Below are 23,934 nucleotides of genomic sequence, written 5' to 3' on the forward strand. Positions count from 1 at the left end.
AAAAAGAAAACAAAAAATACCTTCCAGGTGAATTGTGAGTTGTCCAGGCTCCCGAGCCCCTTCCAGAGCAAGGCCAGGCCTCAGTGACAAGAACATTTCAGCTCTTTCCAGAGAGGCTGCCTTGACAACACATAAAGAAGTTGGGGGCACATTGGGTTCCTTTTGCCACTTGGAAGTGATGGCCGAGGGGCTGCCCTCTGGCAGGGGCCGAGCCCTGGTGAAGGGGGACGTAGGGACCCGGCCTCACTCCTCCCTGCAGGTTTGTCCCCGCGGCCACAGGCTCCTTTGTAGAAGGTGTCTGGCCTTCCCAGCCGGTGCTTGAGGGCTGCTGGAGAATGAGGCCTGTTTACGTGGCCGCTGCCTATTCTGAGGCTGGAAGGACTCTGTTACGCTTTCGGGTTTACCCCCCTCCCCCCTGTTGACAGGAACAAATCTGAGGCATAAAGGAACAGAGAGCTGCAGTCACCCGTCTGCTCACCCGCACAGGGGCTGACAGGTCTGCGTGTGCCGTCCCGTGTGCACGTGCAGGGACGGTCATGTGGCATTGTTAGAGGGCTCACCGGCTGTTGGTCGTGAGATGATCCTTCTCAGCTCCTCGGCTGCCCCCTGTTCCTTCATAATAACTTAATGGCCACTTTTCTCATTTCTCGGAGCAGTTTGGACTCCCTTCGCTCCCCATTCTAGCTGTGTTTGGTCTAGCTGTGTGCGTGGTCTTGGTTTGGTTTGCTGCTTTCCTAGTGTCCCTTTTAGGACTCTTTTCCACGTTGTCTCAAACTGCCTGAGATGGTTAGCAGGGATGCCCGCACGTGACCCAATTTCCCCGAGGCTCTGGGGCACCGGGGTGTGGCCTGTGCATTTTTGTTGATCTCTCTGCTCCCTCCTTGGCACTGTGGACCCAGGGGATCTCCACTCGTGCTCTCCAGTAGACAGTGTGAGCCACGCACAGAGCTTCAGGTTTTCTAGTTACCTCATGAGAAAACTGGAAGAGTGGAACAGGTAAAGTTAGTTGTAATAATAGATTTTTTAACCCACTGCTTGCCACATCTTTTCATCATCGACACGTGGTCGGTGCACACTGTTACTGGGGAGGCGTTTCGCATCTGTTTTTTACCAGGTCTTTGGAGTCTGGTGTGTTTTACGCTTCACAGCACGTCTCAGTGTGAACTGGCCACATTTTGGGGTCTCGGCCGCCACTGGTGTGAGCGTTGAGCATCTGTAAGTCAGATGTGATTGCCGCTGTCCACATCACGTTTAAATTTGTACTTGCGGGGCGCCTGGGTGGCTCAGTCGGTTGAGCGTCCGACTTCGGCTCAGGTCATGATCTCGTAGTTTTGTGAGTTCAAGCCCTGCGTCGGGCTCTGTGCTGTCAGCTCAGAGCCTGGAGCCTGTTTCGGATTCTGTGTCTCCCTCTCTCTCTGACCCTGCCCCGTTCATGCTGTGTCTCTCTGTCTCAAAAATAAATAAATGTTAAAAAAAAAAATTAAAAAAAAAATAAATTTGTACTCTCCAAACACTAGTCCACGTTCTTTCTTCTGGCCTGCAGACCATTCTGTCTTGTTTTCCTTTCCTTTGTCATGTGCAGACACACTCTCCTCTGCAACCAGCAGAGGACCCTGCTCCTGGGGGGCCCTTAGCTGGGTCCCCACAGGCTTTTTAGCAGGTGCTGTCCATTCACTCCTTGGAGGCTCCCCGAGCTCTTGCTGTGTGTTCCCCACCCAGATGCCACCATGCCACAGTGGCCACTGCTGCTGCCTCGTTCCCGTTTAGCTCCATAAAGGCGGTCCCTCAGTGGATCACCTCAGAAAAAATAAACGATTTTTGTCTAAAGCATTTCAGAGACTTCTGTGTCTTAATTTGAATTAATGCGTGGCTCTTTTTGCATGGCATCAACTCCTCCCATGGCTTAGGCATTTATATTTCTTGGAAAATGAGTTTTAGGATCTGTGGCTGGAGCCTGCTTTTCAAGATCTTCCGTGATCCTTTCTCTGGGAGGGTGCCAAGTATTTTAATGCCTTAAAAGAGGAGCCAGAGGTTGGAATGTTTGAGATTCTCTCCATTGAACAGGTCCTCAGCCCTCTCCTGTGACTTGGGCTCTGTTTTGAGGTAGCCGAGGGGATCTTGGCCATAAGAGGACCCCGCTCCTTTTTTGTTTTTATTCCAGAGCAAGATAGTACTGCAGAACTAACAGAAACCAGAAGAAAGTGCCATGACCCCACCAGTGCAGCCCAGTTAGGAATATCAGTTTTGTTCATTGGCTTCCATTGTTCTATACAGATCATAAATTTACCCAACTTTTTACATGTCTCCAAATTAGTGCACATATAAGTTTTTGATGTTCTATAGTATTTAGAATAAATTGTGCATGTGAAACTATACATGTGTACTGCCTGTATAATTTTATGTACATATTAATTTGTGCGTATTTCTCATGTTGCTAAATGTAATTACAATTTTTTTAATTTAAAAAAGTGTTTTTAATGTTTATTTTAGAGAGAGAGAGAGAGAGCAGGGAAGGGGCAGAGAGAGAGGGAGACACAGAATCCGAAGCAGGTTCCAGGCTCTGAGCTGTCAGAGCCCAACGCGGGGCCCGAACCCATGAACTATGAGATCATGACTTGAGCCGAAGTTGCATGCTTAACCGACTGAGCCACCCAGGCACCCCTATAATTACAATTTTTAATCAGTTTAAAAATTTGGTTAGTCTGTCTAACCATTTCTCTACAGTTGGACATCAAAGTTGTTCCCTGTTTTACAATTACAAAAAATCTAAGAGGCAACTTTGTGCAAAATATACGGCTCCTTCTTTGGACTCCATTTCTGAAACAGTTCTAGGAAGTGGATTACGTGAATGAGCATCGATATTTTTGTGGCCAAAATGGGTTTTCTTGTGCCCATCTGTAATCTAGCCATGTGTATGTGTTTGGGTTTTACTGATTCCTTAATTTTAAAAAATGGACTGTAAGCGAAGCCACGCCATTTATTGTTCTGTTCTTCAATTCTTTCCTGAAGAGACCAAACGTGTTCTCACTTTCCGTTATAGACTTTCAGTTCTTCCATGGACTGAATTTAACCTGTGAAAAGTTGTGTCGAAATCACAGTTTTCTTAGTTTTTATGCATTGTTTAGTGATTAACCTGCTGATATTTGCCTAATTTTTTTTATGACTTGGGCTTGCCCAGCAAAAGTAGGATTTGGGTGGTGGTTTGGATTTTTGCACGGGAGGTTACAGAAATGACATTCACTTCTGTTTCTCTTTTTTTTTTCTCCCCCTCTAGATATTCTCTAAGTGGTGGAGGAACTTCATCCCACTGAAATTCCTTTGGCATTTGGGGTTTTGTTTTTCTTTTTTTCCTCTTCATCCTCCTCGTACAAAGTCAACGAGAGCCTTTGCTGACTCGGCTGCAGTGGTGCGCCATCCGGGGGCCGTCCCCCCACCCCGAGCCGCCCGTCCCGGGGCCCCGCGCCGCCCTTTCTCCCGGCCTGCACCGCGTGAAGTCTCCGGGGGGGTGGGTCAGGTCGGCTCCTTCAAGCGATCATTTTATTTTATGGTTCTTGTTTTTAATTTTAGCCAGTGTGCACATATCAAGGAAAGTGTCTTTAAAAACAAAAACAGGCCCTGAAATGTATATGTGGGATCACGATAAGGCCACATCCGAAATGAAACCTCAGGTATCCTGCTTTAAGTTGATCACTCCCCTCCCCGGGAGATGGGGAATCGCTCTGGTGGGTCAGTGTACAGATTGTATATAGTGTCGTTTTTACGGAAACCCTTCTGGCGTGTGTCAGGAGTCACCGTGTACAAATTGGCCGAGTGCTTCTGTAGATAATGTCAGTGGAGTAAATATTTGACAGGCCGTAACTCGAGTCTCTTGCCTTGCCTTTATTACATGTAAATTTTGAATTATGTGATCAGTGATTTGGGTTTTCTTTTGTATCTGCAGGGTTTGCCATTAATGATAATAAGCACCCCTCCTGCGAACACTCTTTGTACCTCCACACACGCACACCGCCCTCTCGTCTGCCCGACAGCCCTCTTGGTCCCCGTAGAGGTTAATTTCCTTTCATTTGATGGTACTATTTCTTAGTGTTTTAAATCGGAACATATCTGGCCTCATGAAGCTTTAATTATTTTAAGTTGCTCCCCGATGAAGTGCTCTCGTCTTAACATTTGTTTGAAATTGTGCCACTGCCAGCCCCGCGCCCGCTGCACCGTCCTTTCTGGTAGGATCTCCTGTCGCTCCTTGTGAAACCCGCGTATCATCCTGCCCACCTACAAGTGTCTGAATGCTTACACGAATAAATTTTATAACGCACTTGTTCTGCAGTGTGACTCTTGAAACGTGACTCTTCAGAGGGCAGTGCACCTGTCGTGGAGGTGTGTGAGTTTGTGTGCGCGAGTGTGTGTGAAGAGGGTGAGACACTTCAGCACTTCCAGAAAGAAGAGCCCACCGTGAACCTGCCGCATGTCCAGGTCTGCTCCCTCTGCACCGTTCAGAAAAGATTGGTCATTGAGAAGGTAGAGCTAAATATTGCTCATTGTCAAATCGCTCTCTCTTCCCAGGGACCTTAAGGGTTTTCTTTTCTTCAAGGAGCCCGGGTCTGCTCTTTGTCAGCCGGAGGGGTCCGTATTTTTCTGGGCTTGTGGCAGGACCTGGCTTTGCCAAGGTGGGAGGCAGGAGGAAAAATTTCTGGGTCTCTGGGATGGGACATCGAGTTCCTGCAGTAATACTTGACCAGGTGCACGTGGCACTGTTCTGCGTTTGTTGATACAAATCGTTGTCCTCTCTTGCTGGCGTAGCAGTTCTCGAAGGGGAAGACACAGGATTTTGGGAGCAAGGAAGGTACCGGCTAAACTTTGGGATGGAAGGTCTGGCAGGTGCCGACACAGCGGCCTGGAAGTCCCAGGGGAGAGCAGAGGCCCTGAGCCGGAAACGTTTGGGCATGTGCTGCTTGTCTAGATGTGCTGATGGAGTGTAGATTTCAGAGTCTAAAATTAAATCATGATTTCTTAATTAGGAATGGAATGATTGGTTTCTATGAGGGATGCATTTTGGTGGGGGGAAATAGAACTGAATGAATTGCTGACTCTCTGTGTGGGTTTCTGCATCAGGAATATTATTAACTTGGGTGACGGAACTTGAGAATGTTTCATTCCGTGTTTCAGCAGAATGTTTTGTACGAGCAAACGGTTTGTTTCCCTATGTGAGGCATAAGCCAAAGATCCGTTTTGTCCACCGCGGGAGAATCGCTCAAAGAAGCGAAGCGGTGTTCCCCCGGAGCGGGCGGCTTGTCTGATTGTCAGCCAGCCGGTGCAGACGGCAGCTTTCTGATTTAGAGTTCACTTTGCAGGTGGACAGTGACCTCAAGATCACACGCAAAGCCAGTCTCAGATGGAAGCGGTGGTCCTGCTGACTGGGAGACTGGATTATTCCAGGGAAGCGAATCGGTGTGAAGGGTCAGCACGTGTTCCAGTTGCTAGACCGTAACACACCGAGCCGTCTCCCAGGCAAAGATTAGTCTTTTAGACCTTAAGTGAGTGTCTTCTGTTGATTGAGCTTCTGGGGGGAGATGGGGTTTGGGAGGGTGTGAAAAGTGGCTCTCTTCCCCACGTTCTGGCTGGCTGCTTTCTGTGCACACACAAGCTGAGGTCTGTGCCTCTGAGGGCATGTGGGACCTGTGCCCCCTCAAGGGCCTCGTGACCGGGGGAGGCCGGCGCTGGCGGAGCCACTTAAGTCTTTGTAGGACCAGGGACTGGAGCTACAGCGGAACCCGGCTCAGACAACATCACCTCTGCTGCCCATTAGACCCTCGAGCCCAGCGTCCAGGATGGATTTGCTAGCTCTTGGAGGCCTGTTGATGCCAAGGCCCTGTGGCCACAGCTTGTCCACTTACAGACTGTAGACGGCCGCGGCGCGCCTAGCGTGGGAGAGGCCTGCGTGGAACCCAGCGGCTGCCTTTTGGAAACAGGCAGTGGGCTGTGTCCGGCTGGGTTTTTACGCCTTCTCGAAATCGTCTTTTCTGCGTCCCTGCTGGCCGCGCTAATAAGCAAGGTAGCTGCGACTATCTCGATGTAACCACATGCCACACACCTGAATCCAACAGTTTTGTTGTCCAGTTAGTCTTGTGAAGTGTCTAGTTCGTTCTTCATGTGGCATTTGTACCTTGCTTTTGGCAAAACGTGGTCCGTTTATAAACATTTTTATATTTCCTTAAAATATGGCTTGTATATTTCTGCTATAAAACATGGCAATAAACGGGGAGAGTACTGCAGGGCATGTTAAGCACAGGTACTGTATCCCGCAAGGGTCAATAAAGTTCACAGAAAATTGTGTAACTCGGTCTCGTGTGTGTAGAGGGGACAGGCTGAATGGCTCCCCCAGAATTTATGTTAAAGCCCTAGTCCTGCCTGTCCCGCCTCCCCCCCCCCCCCCCCCCCCCCCCCCCCCCCCCGCCGCCGCCGCCGCCGCCGCCGCCGATGGTATTTGGAGGTGGGGCCTTTGGGAGGGAGTTAGGTCACGAGGAGGGTGGAACCCCCATGATGGGATTAGGGACTTTCCAAGAGAGATCCGCCCCCCCCCCCTTTGCCCTGCGAGGACACAGCGAGAAGACAGCTGGCCCGTGAACCATGCAGGCTCTCGCCAGACACCGGATCTGCCGGCGCCCTGATCTTCCGCTTTCCCGCCTCCAGAACCGTGAGATACATTTGTTTTTTAATGTTTATTTTTTTTTTTTACCTTTGAGAGAAAACACAAGCCGGGGCAGACAGAGGCTTTGAAGCTGACGGCAGCAAGCCCTGTGGGGCTCGACCTCGTGAACCCCCAGATGGTGACCTGAGCTGACGTCAGATACTCAGCCGACTGAGCCACCCAGGTGCCCCTACGTTCCCGTTTGTAGGCCAGTTTTTGTTACAGGCTGGACTCAGGTACAGTTTGTCTCTGAAACTCCCCATATGTTCCTGGCAGCTTGGGAGCGGTCTCACTTGCCCACGTGACTTGGACCTAACGTTTGCTTTGATGTCACGGGGACACAGAGGTGCTGACGGAACCAGTTGTACCACGGACACGGTTTGGGCTCTTCGCTCGGAGACCCTGAACTAGACCACCTCATCCTGACGCCCCGTAGGGTTTAGTGACGGGTGATTGCTACAGAGCATTTTCCTGATCTTGCCTGTGCCCTGTCGGCAGCCTGGTGACGGCTTCACCTTCCCAGGGAGTTGGTCCTACCCCTGGGGTGTGGGAGAAACAGCTGGTCTCCAGGGGGCCGCTTGTCACAAAGGAAGTGGAAGCCAGCCCCTCTGTCCCCTGGGGGCCGCTTGTCACAAAGGAAGTGGAAGCCAGCCCCTCTGTCCCCTTTGCTTCCATCCCTTGGGTTCTAGTCCTTTTATAGCCACGGACCGGCTCCTCACGAGGTTCTGTCCCCCCAGTTTGGCGGCCACAGACAGACGGTCACAGACCAAGATTCCCGCACGCTCTGTTTGTCTGTTTCGCACCCACCCCTGCGGGACCAGCCACGTCTGCGCCTCGATGGCTCCCTCCCCGCAACCCGCCCACCTTAGGCGAAAAGAAAGACCGGACGAGGTTGGTTATGTTTTGCCTTAAAACTTCAATATGCTGGATTGTGGCGTGAGGTATTTTTATTCCCTTTTGTTAGTACTTAAAACCATCTGGTACATGTCGTAAGGCAAATGATTAACATGTCTCGGGCTACTGGTCCATTTGCACGTTGATTTGCACATCGCCGTTGCCACGCACGCCAGTCACGGCTCCCCCGCGTCGGGTCGTCCTGTGTTTCTTAGGTAAGGGGCTTTCCCAGCTGTGGTGCGGGCACTGGGAGATACTGGTTGGATTTGTCGCCCCCTCTGGACTGTGTCAGAAAGGGTTTAACTAGGGGATAGCAGCCCCGCCCTCCACGGAGAACAGGCACACGGACTCTGCCTCGTGGGCACCAGCCGTGTCCCCTGTGCGGTCTGTCGAGGATGCGCAGTGTCCTACTGGTGATACCCCATGCGGGCGGCGGGGGGGCAGTGAGTATAAAAAGGAGGAAAGAATGTTTTCTGAAGACAGGCACGATATATACTACTATTGAATGTGCAATTCCAAACCACAGTTGCAGGATACAGGTATGACGGGGGCCGCACCCACCCTCCGGACGTCACATCTCACAAATGGCCCTGATTACGGACATACGGGTTCTCATGCTTATGAAACAGCAAACACACGGCTTAGCATCTTCGGTCGGACACACCACAGCGAGACCGTGGACGTCGTGCTCGGTTTCTGCTTCTCTGAACAGAGCACAACCCGCTACGGTCTGTAAAGAGGAACCGCTTCAACAATTTGGTCAACTTGTGCCAAGAACAGCGTTTCCTTGGAGCGTAAGACCCCAAAGGGGAACGTACTTCGTGTGCTGCAAATTGCTTATTAATCGAAGTAAATCCTACTAACTTGCTACTATTATAAAAGTAGAAAGATTGAAAAAACGAAATCGGAAAATGATCTCATTTTGCTTAAGACTGTGCCATATGTATCACAAACATTGGAAAATCCATTTGTTTTTAAAATGCACCAGCCTATAAGTCAAAAGAATTTTCTTTTTTAAGAAAAAGGAGAGCACTTGCCCTGTCTTTTTTGGTTGAACGGATGTGGTTGTCCTGCTTTTAAGGTGCAGTTTGTGGAAGAAAAACCGTCATTTGGCACTACATCAATGACAACGTTTTAATACTGGCACAAGCTAGAAAGAGCCCACCAGGACAAGGACGGACGAGCCACCAGCGTCCGAGGTGGGAGCACGGTTCCGTTCAGACGACACGAACAGCTTGAAAAGACAAGGTTAAAAACGGTTTTGCGGAGATAGAGGAGAGTTGCTGTGAAACCATGTTTCTGTTTTCCAGACAGGTGTTAATTTTACTAGGCTTCATTAATACAGAGGGAAAGTAAGTGTCTCCCGGGAAAGCAGCCACCGCTCACACCAGCAAACGGGTCCTGCCATCAGTACACGTGGGATTCTTTGTGACTCAGGATGTGGGTGCGGGAAGCCGAGCTGGTCGCGCTGCGGATCACCTCCATCCACCTAAGGCCAGAAAGCGAAATGACGGTCAAGGGTCACTTGGTCTCGTAAGAGCGTCCCGATACTCAGCGTGCGTCGTGACTTACGTGACGTGCAACTCCAGCAGAAGAGTTCCTGAACGAACTCCTGCTATCCAAGTGAACGGAAGCAAGGCTAAGGGTTCCTCTAGGTGCTCCTGAGGAACGGTTTGAGGACCACCGGCCTGGGCGCTCATTTTGTAGACCACAGGAAGTGCCCAGGTGACGTGGCAGCACGCTCCACGTGAAGCAGTTGGAGGGGAGGTGGCTTCCTGTTCTCCCTCCTGGACGGTGACGAGCAGCCCGTTATATGCGTTTGGGTAGTTGCGGTGTATTGGCAGCTCTCAACCACCCAGGTGGACAGTGTCTGGAGGTGTTTTGGGTTGTCACAGAGGAGGGGGTGCAAGTGGCCTCTAGTAGGAGGGGCCGGGATGCTGCTGGGCATCCTCTAATGCACAGGACAGGACCCCCCACCCCTCTGGACAGCCGAATGGACTCCAGGGTCGGCAGTGTTGAGGGGAGGAGGCCTTGCCTCCGTGGAACTGGTAGCAGGGCTTTCAAAAGTCTCTAATCACTGGTCTTTTTAGGATCAGCCCCCTAGTCTAGGTTCTCTGGGCCAGGCTCAGATTTGAGAAGAGTTCTCTGCTGGGCTCACTTTTCGAGCAGCGTACCTTACGGGGAGGCTTTGACTTGGGTTTTCAACCACCGTGTGGTTGCCACTGAACTAACGTCGTAACCTATGGGCTCATGGAACCCATGGGGATGAAGGAACACACCTTGTGTGATCAGCATGGCCAAGAGAGACCGTCCTTCTTAAGCGGGCGGGTGACTGTTAACTCTGCCCGGACTATGGCCCGAGGACCCCACCACCTGCCCAAGTGGCAGGATGCCATTCCTGGGGGCCTAGAATTCCTACCTGAAATTTTGGGAAAAGTCTGAGGATTGTGGCTCCTGGGCCTCCTTACACCACGTGTTAGTCTTACTAAGAAGGTAACCCTGAGAAACATTAGGATTTCTTCTTTCCTCAAGTGGTCTTCCGGCCCTAGCACAGTCCGGCATATTCTGACTCAATACTCCAGAGACTAAAACAACACGCTCGCTAGATATTTAAAAGCACACCATGTGTGGCCCTGACACGGTACAGACTAAGGACTGATGTTACTACCCAGGGAAGTCTGTTTTACTTGCTTCTATGAAAACAGAAGTGGATTATGATGTTAGGCAAAGGGGACAGCCTTCCCTGCCCCCACCAAAGGTCAGGGACATTTTGGAAGTGAGTAAATGCCCAGGCCTGCGGTGGGCAGGGAGTGGCTGCTGCTATAAACCTCGTCCACTTGGCTCACGTGGGAGAAGCCCCGTGGCTCAGGAGAGGGTGGCCTTTTCCTGCGGCCGCCTGTGCGGAAGGAAGCGTCATTACCTTTCAAACGTGTACTCGCTTTCGGCCCTGAAGTAGTACACGTGAGACTTGAAATGCAGCTTGAACACGTAGTCTTTGTGGATGTCCTCAGACTCAGAGGGAATGGTGAGTGAGTAGCCGAGCAGAGGCAGGCTTGCCAGGGGGTGATGGTCCTGGACAGAGGCAACAGAAGGGGCTGCAGGTGCTTGGGCCTGAGCAGTGGCTGCCTTCCTCACAGGCCAGCTAGTGGGACCCTGCGCCTTCATAAGTTTTTTTTTTTTTTCCATTTTACTGATTTTGAGAGAGGCAGATAGAGAATCCCCAGCAGGCTCTGTATTGTCAGTGCAGAGCCCAATGCAGGGCTCGAACTCGTGATTTTGGCTCCAGTCAGGATCTCCCAGTTCAGGGTGGGGCCCCCAACCGACCGAGCCATGCAGGAACCTTCAGTGAAGTCTTCCCCCCTCCCTCGCTCAACCAACCAGGCTTCGGCTGGATTGCTGCAGATTGAGGTCAGACCAGTTAGAACTGAGGCTCTCCGGGCCACCGCGCAGGGCCAGACCCCTTCTCACACACCGTGCCCCTCCCTCCATGCCCGGGCGGGTGGCTCAAGGGCCCCGTCGTTCTCCCTTCCAGAGGAAGGCCCCCCCCCCCCCCCCCCCGCAGGTGTACTGTCCCCACTGTCCCATGTGGTACTTACCTGGTGGGACTTGTAGAAGAACAGGCAGAAGTTCGTGAACACCACCCACAGCTTCTGCCACCCGTTGCTGTTTTTGAATTTCCTCAGCAGGTTCCCGGACAACTGATTCTGAAAGACAAGCACGCACGTAAGGAGCACGAGTGGGGGGCGCCCTTGCTGGCAGCGCGCCGCCTGGTCTTCGCGGTCTGCGGGACTCCTGGGCGGGGCTTCCCGAATGTGACTGAGGGAGAGCTGTTCTCCCTGCTGGTGGATTCTCGGAGCCTTATTTAATTCTTGGCTACGGGTTGATTTGCACTGCTCCCCACGCCCAGCTGTGACCTCAGGTGTTCATGGGGGTTGTCATCACAGGTATAAGGCAGGAGCACATCAGGCTCCGTCCACTGGCCCTGCTGTCCCTCGGTGAGACGGGGAAAGGATCCGACACCCTGGGTGACGTGCTGGTGGGCCTTGTGCGCCATCTAGTGGCCTTGGCGGGAACGCTGGCCTGCAGTGGAATGTGTCCTGGCAGGGGGCTGCCTGTGACTCCCCGGAGCTGAAGGAAGAGTAACCATGGGTACGGAGGGGCGTTGCGCGGCCGGCCGTCCTGCCCGAACTCTCTAGCTCTGAGGCCCGGGTGTAGAAGGCCCGCTGCTCGTTACTGGGGAGACTAAAGCAGGAAAGGATGCTGGGCACAGTCCCACAGTTGTGTGTCAAACGGGCAAATTACTACATTTAAAAAAAATTTATAAATAATACCTGAGTCTGTTTTATTCTATCCCTCCAGTACTCTCCCTATAAAGCATTATTAAATGACCTATATAAGCAAGGTCCCCGCGGCAGCAGGAGAGAGAAGTGTAAACATCTCTGCCCTCGAGTGGCTCACAGTCTGATGGGGAGACTGACTCAGGGTGAAAGGAGGTGGAAAGAGCCCACCCCGGACTTAGCTGACCCGAGGGGGACACTGCAAACAGCAGTGCCCGATAGAGCTCCCCATCCCCCCGCATCACTCTATCCAGCTGCCATCCAGCCATGGGCAGAAAGTGACAAGAACACAGGGTATTCGGAGTTACAGGCAGAACTGGGGAGCATCACACGATTACAAGTCACCCGGAGGCAAGGAGGGAGCACACCTGCCTTCTACTGAACCTAGTTCTTCCAGCTGTTGGCGTCCAGAAGATCTCCTAACGCTGGTCCTGCAGTGTGTACACGCCTTGCCCCAATTCTAGGCAGGTCCACGGGGAGGTGCTAACTTCCCACGGCCACCTTTCTGGAACATGCCACGTTCAGACTCTCTGAAAGCTCCCCGCTGTCCTAGTGGCCCCTGTGGTCACGAACTGCACTCAAACTCCTCTCCCCGTGGCTTCACTTGGGTACACGTCTGTCTCCTCAGGTCACGCGGCCCCGAAACTCTGCCATGGCTCTCTAGAGGCTGAACCCACTGGGTCAGATGACTCAGGTCTGCCTCCAACGTGGGCCAGTCCCCTTCTGCTGCCTTTACCGGGCAGGACAACATCCGTGACCCAGATGCCCCGTTTCCTCACTTTCACAGTGGCCCCCTCTCCTGGACTCCCCCAATCCCCAGTGGAGGAAAGGCCTCTGCTCTGCCCTCTTCCTGGCTCACATCACTGCTCAGTCTTTATTCCGGACCGGATTGTGTCTCCTGCAAAGATAGGTTCAAATCCAAAGCCCTGGTACCTGTGGATGTGACCTGATTTGGAAATAGGGTGTGTGTGGATGTCAAGGTGAAGATGAGGTCGTACTGGGGTAGGGTGGGCCCTGATGTGGTAACCGGCGCCTTTTTTATAACACACACCGGGGAGACCTCCAGGCGGGATGGAGGCAGGGGTGATGCATCTACCAGCCAAGAAACACCCAAGGAGTTCTGGCCGTTCCTGGGGCTGGAGCCTCCCTCAGCTTCACAGCACCACAAGGGACGAACTTCCCATTAACCAGTCCGTGGCAATGCATTCTGGCAGCCCGGCAAGCCCACAGAGACCCCCCACCCCACAGATCCCCTGTCAGTGCTGTCCCTTCCATCCTGGTCCTCCCCTGCATCCAGACTGCCCACCCCTCCCCAGGCCTCCGGCACCTGCCAACTCCAGTCTAGGACACGAGAACGCTCCACTGGCCTTCCTACGTGGACCACCCCTATCCCGCATGCTCCTGGCTTGCCCATAACCCTGGGGGCACACCTTGCCTTCCCCAGCTGTCCCCAGGACACGTCTCCACCTGCACGGGTCCTGCAGGAGATGGGACGGGAAGAGGTTCCGGGCATGGGGCTCAGCAACCGTCAGGAGGGGAACGAACTGCCTGCTCCCCGCCCCTATCACCCAGCGGGATCAGAGGACCTGGGAGAAGCGGGGGGGGGGGGGGGGGGGGGGGGGCGGCACGTGCCTGGCACTGAAGGGGCCCATCACAGACACTAAACTGATGCCATGTGCCCGTGGTGAGGCCGGGGGCACCTGCAGAGGAACAGACCAGCCAATTCCATGAGTATTCAGCCCACATTACTGCTCCTTAAACCCACACGCCCAGGGGCTGTGGCGGCTGCCAGACTTCCTCAAAGGGCCAGATAGTGTATAGTGAGGCTCGTCAGACAGGCAAAATCAGATACGTGTAGTAGCCATTTAAAAACGTCCAACCCCGTTCTCAGTTCCTGCACTGCGAACAGCCAAGGGTGGGCGGGGCCGGCCTGAGGGCCGCTTTGCTGACCGGGTTCTGTACACTCACCTGATGATGCACACGGGACTGACTGCGCAGGCCCGTCACCCGGAAGAGCTGGCCTTGAGGACGTGTCCGGGACCCACCTGACTTCAGTGTCTGCTGCACCTGAGCGGCCTAAGTGCCTCCAGGGCTTAAAAAGGGGGCTCCAGTCCTACCAACCTCCCACGCTTCGTTCTGCCCACACCCCTCGGAGGTCCGTCTAAAGTGGCACAACGACCACCCCTCAGTGACGCACCTCCGCCTGCTTCCCTGGACCGGCTGGACAGACTCGATTCCTTCCCGCTCCGGGGAGAATTCTCCAGCCCCACAGTGGGAAGGGGGCCGGGCAGGAGGACCAAGTCCGGCCCTGTGGGGTCGAAGGAGAGGGGACGTCCGCTGCCAGCCAACAGGAGGGCCTGGGCCTCGGACGTGTCCTCTTGAGGATGTGTTCAGACAGGCTCGGGTTTCAGGACACTCTCTGTGGCAGGGAACTCCACAAAAGCAGCTCTGTGGAGCCGTGAAGGTCACTTCCGGAGAACAATCCCAGACAGTCCCCACAGACTAGCCATCAAGAAGGGTTTGGCACGTTCCCAACACTGTTGCTTCAAAAAGCAAAACAAACCGCCGTTCTCGGCCCACGGCCTCCCGGGACATTTTCTCGGGCCAGGCCCGGTTGGGAATTCAGTTTTTGGGTTTAACAAGATACTCCGGCGCCTCTGCTAGATGGCACCCCCGGAAGGAGGTTTGGGGGCAGCAGCCCGGCATCGGAGGGGACCATGTGCCGTGTCCTAGGGTTTCATCCGTGAACCGCGGCCCGCATGGCCCTGGCTGGCACCAGCTTTCTGACCCCACTGCCTCCCTGGACACCTGCCTGGGGGGACGGGGGGTTCCCGACACCTGCACCCCGCCCGCGCCGGGGCCTCTGTCCACGCTCCGGTGCGCATGGATAGAGGCCGCCCCACAGCCAGCTCCGCGAGAGGAGGGACGGCGCGGCGACGGCCTGGAGAACGAGAGTGAGTGAGCACCGCGCGGGCGGCCTGTACCTCCACGGCGACGCTGAAGTCCACCATGGACACGCTGGTGTTGCGGTGCCAGCACACGTGCACCATGGTGTTGCCGCGGTGCGGGGCCTGGCGCTCCAGCGACGTGCGCGACGCGCTCAGGTCGTCCTCCGACTCCTGGTCAGCCACCGCGGCCTCATCGGGGGACTCTGTGGGAGGCGGCAAAAGGCAGTGCTTCAGACGTCTGCTGGCCAGGAAAGGACCCCTTGGGGACCCTCCCTGGTGCTGAGTGGGACTGGACGGCCAGGAGCACTCCCCTGGGGAGCCCTGTGCGCCCCCAGAGAAGAAGCCACGTTAGCAGCCATCTCTTGTTGGGGTCCCACCCCAGGTGTGCGTGCCGGGGAGCCCCTAACACACTTGAGCGCTGGGGTTGGGGTTCTCTCCCTGCACGCGGACCTTCTGGACCACGAGCCGCCGTGCCGGCCCAGAAGAGAGGACTTCCCTGCTCCCTCGCACTGTTCTGAGGGGCTTTTTTACTCTTAGGAACTGGAAGTTCCTTGATTATTAGCTTTAAACACAAATGTCAACCACAGATAGGAGCCCACCTGGTTGGGTGATTTTTAAGTGCAGCGGGATACCCTCCCTCCATCAGCCAGAGCTGTCCCCCGCACTCCCCCGAGGCTAGTGCCTGGAGGTGACGTGCCTTGGGGGGGCACCAGGGAAGCCTCTCCCTCCACACTCACTGTGGTCTGGGGGGCTGCTGGCCAGGAACTCGGGAGTGGGGCCACTGCTTTTCTCTGCCAAGTCGATGGCCATTTGTATATCCTCGACCCACTTTTCCATCTCGGATCTAGAGCTGAAGAAGAGGCAGACGTCAGGTCTTCAGACCACAGCAGGTGGAAGGAGAAGCAGGTGAGAGGTCAGGAGTTACCTGGCCGCCACGACGAGGGACTGTCGCTGGCCCCGCAGGGTCAGGCAGTGGGGGACACCCCACTCGTCTTCGCTTTCCTCTATCTGTGGGATGAGTGTGCAGAATGTTACTGCCAGAGGCAGGGGGACACGCGGTGCATTTCCAAACGTTCGCTAAACTGGCTATAGCTCAGAGGAACCATGTCCGAAAAATCACATCCGGAACATCAAAAGTGTTTTTGTTTTTTTTGTTTTTTTGGTTGAGCCCATAAACTTCCTTTCATCCAAACACTGAGGGGAGTGAGAGTTTAAGCCAGGGAAATAATCCTGGGCAGACTGGCATTCTGTCTGCATCTGCCAAACAAGGGTCACAGATCATGGAGACCTGTCCACTGGCACATGTCTGGGGAAAGACAGGTGGCTGCTCGATTGGGCGGGGGCTCCGCCTTTCCATGTGGATGGGGAGGATGGTCTTTCAGGGCCCCCAGAGCCAGGCAAGAGGAAGTAAAAGGCAGATTCAGACCTCATGGCCATGTCAGCTCGCTTCCTCACTTGATTCTAGAAGAAATGTACGCAGGCATCCTGCATGCGGGACGAGCCATGTCCTGAGCCCCTCTTGGGGAGCCCGAACAAGGCCCAAGGTGCCTGCCTCACGTTATGGGCTCCTGCTCCCGTTATCGGGCCTGAGAACTGCCTGCAGCCCGCAGGGAGGGGCCCCCGATCTTATGCCCACGGCACATACTCACAGTCATGCCGTACAGCGGGAGCTGCCCGTGCACTTTAAACTGATTCGAGGCCGTCAGCCCCCTGCTCGTGTACAGCAAGACATCGTTGAACTAGAGGAGCAAGGACAAGTGCGGATGAGACGGGCGGGCCGCACTGAAACAGCAGGTGCCCAGAGCAGGTTTTCGGAACCTCCCCGGCAACTCCCTGGTCTCGGCAGCTCCAGTCTGAGCAGCGCAGGCTGCTCCTCCCTCCTCCCAGGTGGCCCAGGGTCAGCCCGGGACCCGACCAACGGCCATCAGCACTCACCAGGAAAAACATGCGTTGCTGGAGCCCCTTGCCGGAGAGCTTGCTGAGGCTGCCCAGGCGGATGAATTCCTGCGGACGAAACAGACCCCGAGGCTCGGCTGGGAGCACGCACACCTGCGTCCACATGGAGACTGTGGCTGCCTCGTGCCAGGGTCCCCGTCCCGGTGCAAACTATAGCGGTCGTGGTTACAGTTTACTGAATGCCATGCTGAGCTTCCCAGGAGCCCACGAGGCAGGGACGATGGTCAGTTCCACTCGCAGAGAAAGCAGTGCTCAGAGGCCCCCTTGCGAGCCTGGGACTCTGCCCTTAATCCCCAGGCCCCGGGTTTCCAGCTGCGAGGGGAGGGGACAGGGGCCACAGAGTGGCAGCAGGGGGCTGGGGAGATAGATGAGCCACAGGAGAGTAAGGGACAGAGAACCTGCTCCATGACTCAGCTCTGGTTCTTAGAAACAAGTGAACTGTGTTCTGGGATCAAACAAGAAGCGGCAAATGGGTGTCAGGAACTCCTCCCCCCAAGACTAATAAGCCCCGGAGGCCATGCGTCATTTGGGGCACTTAAAACCCCACAAAACTATTTTTTAAATTGTGATAAAATACACATAAAATGTACCATTTGTGACCTTTGTGCACTCAGCATACCCACTACTCCTCTAGGTGGGGAAATTTTCATCACCCAAGAGGAAACCCCGCGCCCGATCAGTGGTCACTCTCTCTCTCCCCTTTCCCCAGCGCCTGGCTCCCACCAGTCTGTCTTCTTTCTTTATGGATTTGCCTATTTGGATATTTCATGTAAACTGAATCTCGTCATATGTGACCTTTTGTGTGTCTGGCTTCATTCACTTCTCCTGTCTTCAAGTTCCATCCACATTGTAGTATGTACCAGAAGTTCCCTCCTTCCTGGGGCTATTTTGTCATATGGACATATCACATTGTGTTTATAGGCTCACCAGAGGGATGATGGACATTCACGTTCAAGTGTTTGTTTAAACACCCGTGTCAGTTCTGGGTCTACATGGAGGACCAGAATGGCTGGGTCATGGGGAAATTCTATGGCTAACTTATTAAGGAACCGCCTAACTTCTCCATAGTGTTGCTTCTAAAATGTGGCTGCAGGTCTGTTAACATTTTTCCGGCGGGGTCTCTGTCCCCTTCCCTTGGATGTGGGTGGGCTGGGGACTGATCTGACCAACAGAGTGTGGAACAGACACTATGTGACTTCCAAGACTAGGTCATAAAACCACATGTGGCCTACGCTTTGTCCCTGGGAACACTTGCTCACAGAGCCCTGAGCTGCACATAGAAGAAGGAGCACGCTGAACACAGGGTCAGCCAGCAAGGCCTCTCATGGATGGGCTCTGTGGTACACGGTCCCAGCTGAGCCTCCAGAGGTCCCTGCCAGGTGTCCGCCTTGAACCCTCCAGACTAACCCATCTGGGACCCCCGTCAATGTCACAGGGAGCAGAAGAATCACCTGGCTGAACCCTGTCCAACTGCTGACTCACAAAACCATGACATATACTGAAAAGTTGTTTCCAGCCACCAAGTACTGGAGTAGTTTGTTACTTAGCAACAGATTTCTAGAGCACCTGCCAGCAGCTTTCTCTGTGCTCACGGCAGCTACTGAGCCAAGGACTCAGCCAACTCATTTTGATCCTATAGACTTTTGCACAGCCTGATTCAATGCTCTGTTTTTCATGAAATGTGGATCAAAGACCGTGTCTGCCCACAATTTAACGGATGTGTTTTGGGGACCAACAAAGGAACACATAATAAATCCCTTCAGGACCCCGGGATGGATGCTGTCGGACATCAACAAGGCGATACGAGGAGATGATATCTGGGGGGCCGCTTTCATCACCGAAAGGCGGTGAGAGCGGGATGGGGGCCCTAACCTGCTCTCCTGCCGCACATTTGGAACACGTGTGTCTCCCAACAAATCTTGAGGGAGCTCAGCTGTTGCCTGTGTGGAACACAGGGTGGCCTGGGACACTCACTGCAAAAAAGACAAGGGAGCACGTCTGCATGTCTGGCAGGCCTCAGCGGCATGGAGCAGAAGGGCTGTGGACTCAGACGTCAGTGTCTGGGGCTGGAGATGGAAAAGTTCTCGCGTCTAGAATTTTTTTTAAACCACAGAAGAGGGTGGGGGAAAAGGCCCCTAATGTCCTTAAGAGCGAGCTGCTTCCTTCTGGAGGGAAATCCAGTCCACATCTGTGAGTTTTAACCAAACAAAGCCCCCCCACCCCCACCCCTCCAGTCCCTGCTGCTCTACCGGGAAGGCGGCCCACAGCACATTGTTCTATGGGGTGGGGGGGGCTGACTCAGGCCCAAAGTGCTGTGGCATTTCTGTCTCAAGGAAAACGCCTGCCCTCCTGGACGTGGTGCAATCTCAGGCTGACCCCTGTAGGAGGGTGAGCAGGATTACTTCGAACGCCAAGCTAGGAATCACACTGCCACTGCGTGTAGCCCAGGGGGCGTCTCCAAAATTATGTGCTCACGTTCAAATCTCAATTTTTAAAATTCTACCTATAGACAAACCAGAGCCTTCCCCCCCCACCCCTTAGGTTCTTTGGTAATTTAAATTAATGATAATCAATTAGCTTTGGTACATGGAATGATACCCCATTTTAGAACTTGTTCCCCTGAAGGCCTGTGACTCCCTCCTTCCCATTTCATTCAGAGTTGACTTGAGGCTGGTTGATGAACACAAGAATATGGAAATAAGGTGGTTACCTTTATAAGCAATAATGACCTCTATTTATTAAAAAATACTTTTTAAAATAATTGTTTACTTTTGAAAGAGAGCAGGGGAGGGCAGAGAGAGGGAGACAGGGAATCCAAAGCAAGCTCTGTACTGACAGCTCAGAGCCTGACATGGGGCTAGAACCCACGAACCGTGAGATCATGACCTGAGCCGAAGTCGGACGCTCAACCGACTGAGCCACCCAGGTGCCCCAGCTATATATTTTAGAACATCCAAAGTTAAGAAAAAAATCATACCGATTCCAGTGGCCTTTACTAAGGCTTCTGCGTGGATGGGTAAACGTGGTCATTGTGTGCTGAGGCCTGGGAGAATGTTCTCACCAGCAGAGCCGAAGTAAATCCCCACTTTCACCGCCCCCTCCTCCCCCAGCATTTACCACATACACCTGTTCTGACAATCTTTCACAAACAGTTTTCCGGTCAGTCTTGTCATTAGGCTCCCTGGCAGAAACACCCAGACACACACAGGGTTCCCTCATCTTCCCTGCCTTACAGACTTCAAGTCTCCGGGGCAGCTGCCTGTCGAACAAGACTGAAAGCCCCTGGCAAACCGGACATGGCACCTGTCTGAAGACTAAGGCAGATACGCGGCAGATCAAAGACGCTAAAATTTTCTCTGGAACCTGGGTGATGTGAACTTTGAAATGGGGGAGCCCTAGAGATAAAGATCCCATGGAGAGAGTTGATGAGTTGTACCCCCTAATATCTTTGATCCCTGGGCAATGATTGTTTCCTGGGAAAAGAACTGAAAGCAGGCTGCTGCTATGTGTTTTCACATTCCCCTCGGCCTGGAAGGAGCGTGTGTGCCCCACGAGGCCCCACTTCACTGTGGGTGGCCTACGTTTCATGAAGGGTGCTGGGTAGGTGAACGTTAATGGCCTAAGTGAACGTGCATCTCTCCTAGGATCACGTTTTGGCTAAAATGTTATTTTAATTCTGAATTAAAATCATATGCACAGAAAATTGCATCTTTTAAAAATTCTTTTCATACATACGGAACTTATGTGCTTTTGTGCACGAATTTTCCTCTGCCTTTGTATCACCATTCTACCCGATTGTTTTAAAAAAGTATTTTTCGGGGTGCCTGGGTGCCTCAGTCGGTTTAGTGTCTGACTTCGGCTCAGGTCATGATCGCATGGTTTGTGGGTTTGAGCCCCACGTTGAGCTCTGTGTTGAACACCTGCTCAGAGCCTGGAGCCTGCTTTGGATTCTGTGTCTCCCTTTCTCTCTGCCCCTGCCCCACTCATGCTCTGTCTCTCAAAAATAAATGTTAAAAAAAAAAAAAAAAAAAATTAAACAAGTATTGCTCCTTGGCTTCCGTTTTCATTTACCTAACTTTAAAAAAGTAAAATAAGATGTCTCCAATCCTGTCAGAATACGGTAGGAAAAAAGTAAATTAGCAAATCAGCCAGGAAGGAGAAAAAGGAGGTCATAGCCTTGCTTTATCTCCTTCTGACCCAAAATTGGGGAGTGATAGTGAGGCCGTCATGTTCAAGGCGTTGTCCCAACTGTCTCACAGCTGGAAGGAAGCCACTTCACTCAGAAGGGGGAGATCTTAAACTGGAGAGCCCGTATTCAAAAGGTTCACATTTAAGTCACTTAAACATTGCCTTTCTGGCTTCACCTCTAACAGCTTGCTTACTTACCCTTCCCGGAATCACAAGATTGTCGATGCCAATCAAGTCTTTCTTGAGTTCATGCAGCTTCTGGAAATTCTCCATCTTGATCATCGTACCGTGAAGCTGTGCCACCATTTCGGTAACCTCTGCCAGAGCAGCTGACCAAGGGAACAGAACCGGAAATGGCAGCATTAATGGCGGACGAGGGTCTGTTTTCCCATCAGACTTCCGGGGGGGTTATCCTCCAGTAGCCGCCCTAAGATAGAGGCTGTCCTTCTAGGGGAAAACACTGCTATTTCTAATAAAAATCTCTAGCAAATAAAAATTTGCAATATGAATTTATTTGCTTGAGTTTCCCCAAAGCATCTTGGAAATGAAAATGGCCCCTTTGTGGCTATGTGGTGGATAGCTGTCTTTCCACTGGAATCACTTGGCACAGAGGGGATCGCAGTGGAATACGAACTAGAATTTTGTCCTCAGGGCACAAGTTTCTATCCACCTCCTGTTACCTGGGAAGGACAGAGAGGATAGAGAGGCCACATAAAAATCTGGGGCAGACAGGGGATCTTTCTGTGAGAGAGTCTCCTTGATAGTGTGATGCTTCTGGGCAACTAACATTCCAGCACACCCCAGTCCTTCCTTCTGCAGAAATCACATTTTGCCAAGACGATCTGGAAAAGGAGCTCCTGTCCCCTTAGGACACATTTGGGTGACATGTAAACCCACAGTAGCTATTTAGGTATTTTCGTCAAGCAATACTTGTCAACTGAACGCCAGTCTTCAGAACACTAAACACCTCCTCGCCCCCAGCACTTCAACATTGGAAGGGAAGTGATCCTTGCTTTCTCCCTGGGGATGCAAATTAAATTCTTCCCGGCTTATCACAGAATGCCTTGTCCCAGCCTTAGTGACAAAACCCAGGACTTGCTCAATCTTCAGACATTTACTGGCCAGCTTAGTCCAATAAACAGTCACTGGGCACTGAATGCTTAGTGGGGGTGTGGGGGGGGCACTGAGGAGGCTCTAAGAGGAAAAAGATGGCACCCTGGTCCCTGAGCGCTCATGGGGAGGCATCTCGAGAATGGCTCTTGACACACTACATCCCTCAAGAGTAGTAAACATATTCCCCCAGCCTTTTCACAACCATGCTACCTTAGGTCTTAAGCTAGGTAACCGATGCTTTTTCCATTTAGTTGTCAACGACAGACTTTTTTTTTTTTTTTTTTTACCGGGATTGTTCTGTAAAATGCCAGCTGGGCAAGCCAGCCAAGGACAGTACATGTGGAATGAAAGATATCCTTCACCTTTCTGGCTGATCCAGCCATACAATTCTAAGTCCTCCCACCCGGGTGTGGCCAACTGGCAACTGCTATATAAGACAAGGCAGGCGGGTGGAGAGGGTCACCCGACCTCGAGGGTCAGGCGCAACCTCCAGGCTCCTAGGAGGAGGAACCCTGTGCCAGGAGAGGGCGAGTAGTGGCAGTAACGACTCCAAGCAGAAGGAACAGACTATACCGAGGTGCAGAGGCACAAAGCACCATGGTCTTAAAGACTAACGACCTATGTGTGACAAACCAAAACCACGTCACCAGCCGTTTCTGTCCCCTTCCGTGAACTGCCAATGTCTTCATCATTTCACCAAAACTTCTCTGGGTTATCTTTTAAGAAATGAACCTGTACGATTCCTCTACATATCCTACATACCAAAGGATTGACTTTCTGCAACAAGCCCACGTCTCCATTTCCTTCCTTAAAGCCCTTCCTATCTTCCCTTTGCTCATGACTGCGGTCTTCTGGGGTTTATGAGACCCCACGGGATCTGAGTCTGCTTACTTTGGCAGTCTCAGTTCTGCTGCTATCCCTCTGAGTTCCATACAGAACTTCTACTTTCTGGGGTGTTCCCACAGTCTCTGTTCCCCTTGGACCTCTGTATGTGCCGTTCCCAGCTTCATACTGCACACCCTCCCCCCGACTGGGAAAACTCCTATTTATACCTTAGCTGTAAAGATAAGATATCCTTTCCCTCAGAGAGCTCCCCCTAAGCCCTGAAGGCCAGGTCAAATCACAGGGCAGTCACTGTCCAGGTGTCTTCCCGTCTGTGCCCACCAGCGGGTCCCACGCGTGGGGGCCACATCTGCGTCATTCACTTTCATATGCCCAATACACAGCAGGTGCTCGATGTTGTTCGGGGGCAACAGGAAGTTTTGACGGTAGCCCAAGGGAATTTGGTGTTACCCAGGTTTTAAACAAAACAGTAAGAGGTGCATTTAGAAAAAGAGAATGCAGATGGGAGGCGTTTATAATAAGAGAGAGATAGGAGTGGCCCAGGTATCTTATCTGTAAAGTGGGGAAACAATATTTATCGTGGTTGGAATTGTTGGTTATTAAAGGAGTCAAGGTGTTAATATTGGTAAGATACCTGGCCCAGGGCTGAGTGAGCGACAGTGGGTAATATCGTCATGACAGGAGGATAGGATGGTCAAGCATGTGGGCTCTGGGTTTAGGTTCCAAGTCATTTGCTTTCTAGCTGTGTGACTCTGGGCATGTTCCTTAACCTCTCTGGTCTCAGTAGCCTCTATATGTAAAATGAGCTCACCCCTGCCTTTTGTAGGCTGGTCGTGAAAATTATGAGTCAATACAGGTGAGGCTCTTCTTTTTGTTTTTGAGAGAGAGAGAGAGAGAGAGAGAGCAAGTGAGCAAGGGGAGACAGAGAGAGAATGAATCAGGTGAGGTGCTTCTTAAGGTGACTGGCACA

General features: G+C 52.7%; 2 protein-coding genes across 6 annotated transcripts in view; one reads left to right on the top strand and one right to left on the bottom strand.

Annotated features, from left to right (window-relative positions):
* STK24 (serine/threonine kinase 24) overlaps positions 1 to 4,312 on the top strand; it is a 125,701-nt gene extending 121,389 nt beyond the window's left edge. For both annotated transcript variants that reach the window (XM_058744321.1, XM_058744310.1), the window contains exon 11: positions 3,275 to 4,312. In XM_058744321.1, coding sequence (XP_058600304.1) covers positions 3,275 to 3,311 — 37 coding nt within the window. In that variant the 3' untranslated portion in view covers positions 3,312 to 4,312. The remainder of the gene's footprint in view (positions 1 to 3,274) is intronic.
* A 3,269-nt stretch (positions 4,313 to 7,581) lies between these two features.
* Positions 7,582 to 23,934, bottom strand: part of FARP1 (FERM, ARH/RhoGEF and pleckstrin domain protein 1) — a 294,480-nt gene continuing 278,127 nt past the window's right edge. For all 4 annotated transcript variants that reach the window (XM_058681516.1, XM_058681505.1, XM_058681520.1 and 1 more), the window contains exons 19-27: positions 21,207 to 21,337; positions 16,800 to 16,868; positions 16,514 to 16,603; positions 15,790 to 15,872; positions 15,602 to 15,714; positions 14,901 to 15,067; positions 11,176 to 11,283; positions 10,500 to 10,651; positions 7,582 to 9,068 (exon numbers count right to left, since the gene is read on the bottom strand). In XM_058681516.1, coding sequence (XP_058537499.1) covers positions 8,987 to 9,068; positions 10,500 to 10,651; positions 11,176 to 11,283; positions 14,901 to 15,067; positions 15,602 to 15,714; positions 15,790 to 15,872; positions 16,514 to 16,603; positions 16,800 to 16,868; positions 21,207 to 21,337 — 995 coding nt within the window. In that variant the 3' untranslated portion in view covers positions 7,582 to 8,986. The remainder of the gene's footprint in view (positions 9,069 to 10,499; positions 10,652 to 11,175; positions 11,284 to 14,900; positions 15,068 to 15,601; positions 15,715 to 15,789; positions 15,873 to 16,513; positions 16,604 to 16,799; positions 16,869 to 21,206; positions 21,338 to 23,934) is intronic.

This window comes from Neofelis nebulosa, chromosome 1 (assembly GCF_028018385.1).
Source record: "Neofelis nebulosa isolate mNeoNeb1 chromosome 1, mNeoNeb1.pri, whole genome shotgun sequence".
Lineage (NCBI taxonomy): Eukaryota > Metazoa > Chordata > Mammalia > Carnivora > Felidae > Neofelis > Neofelis nebulosa.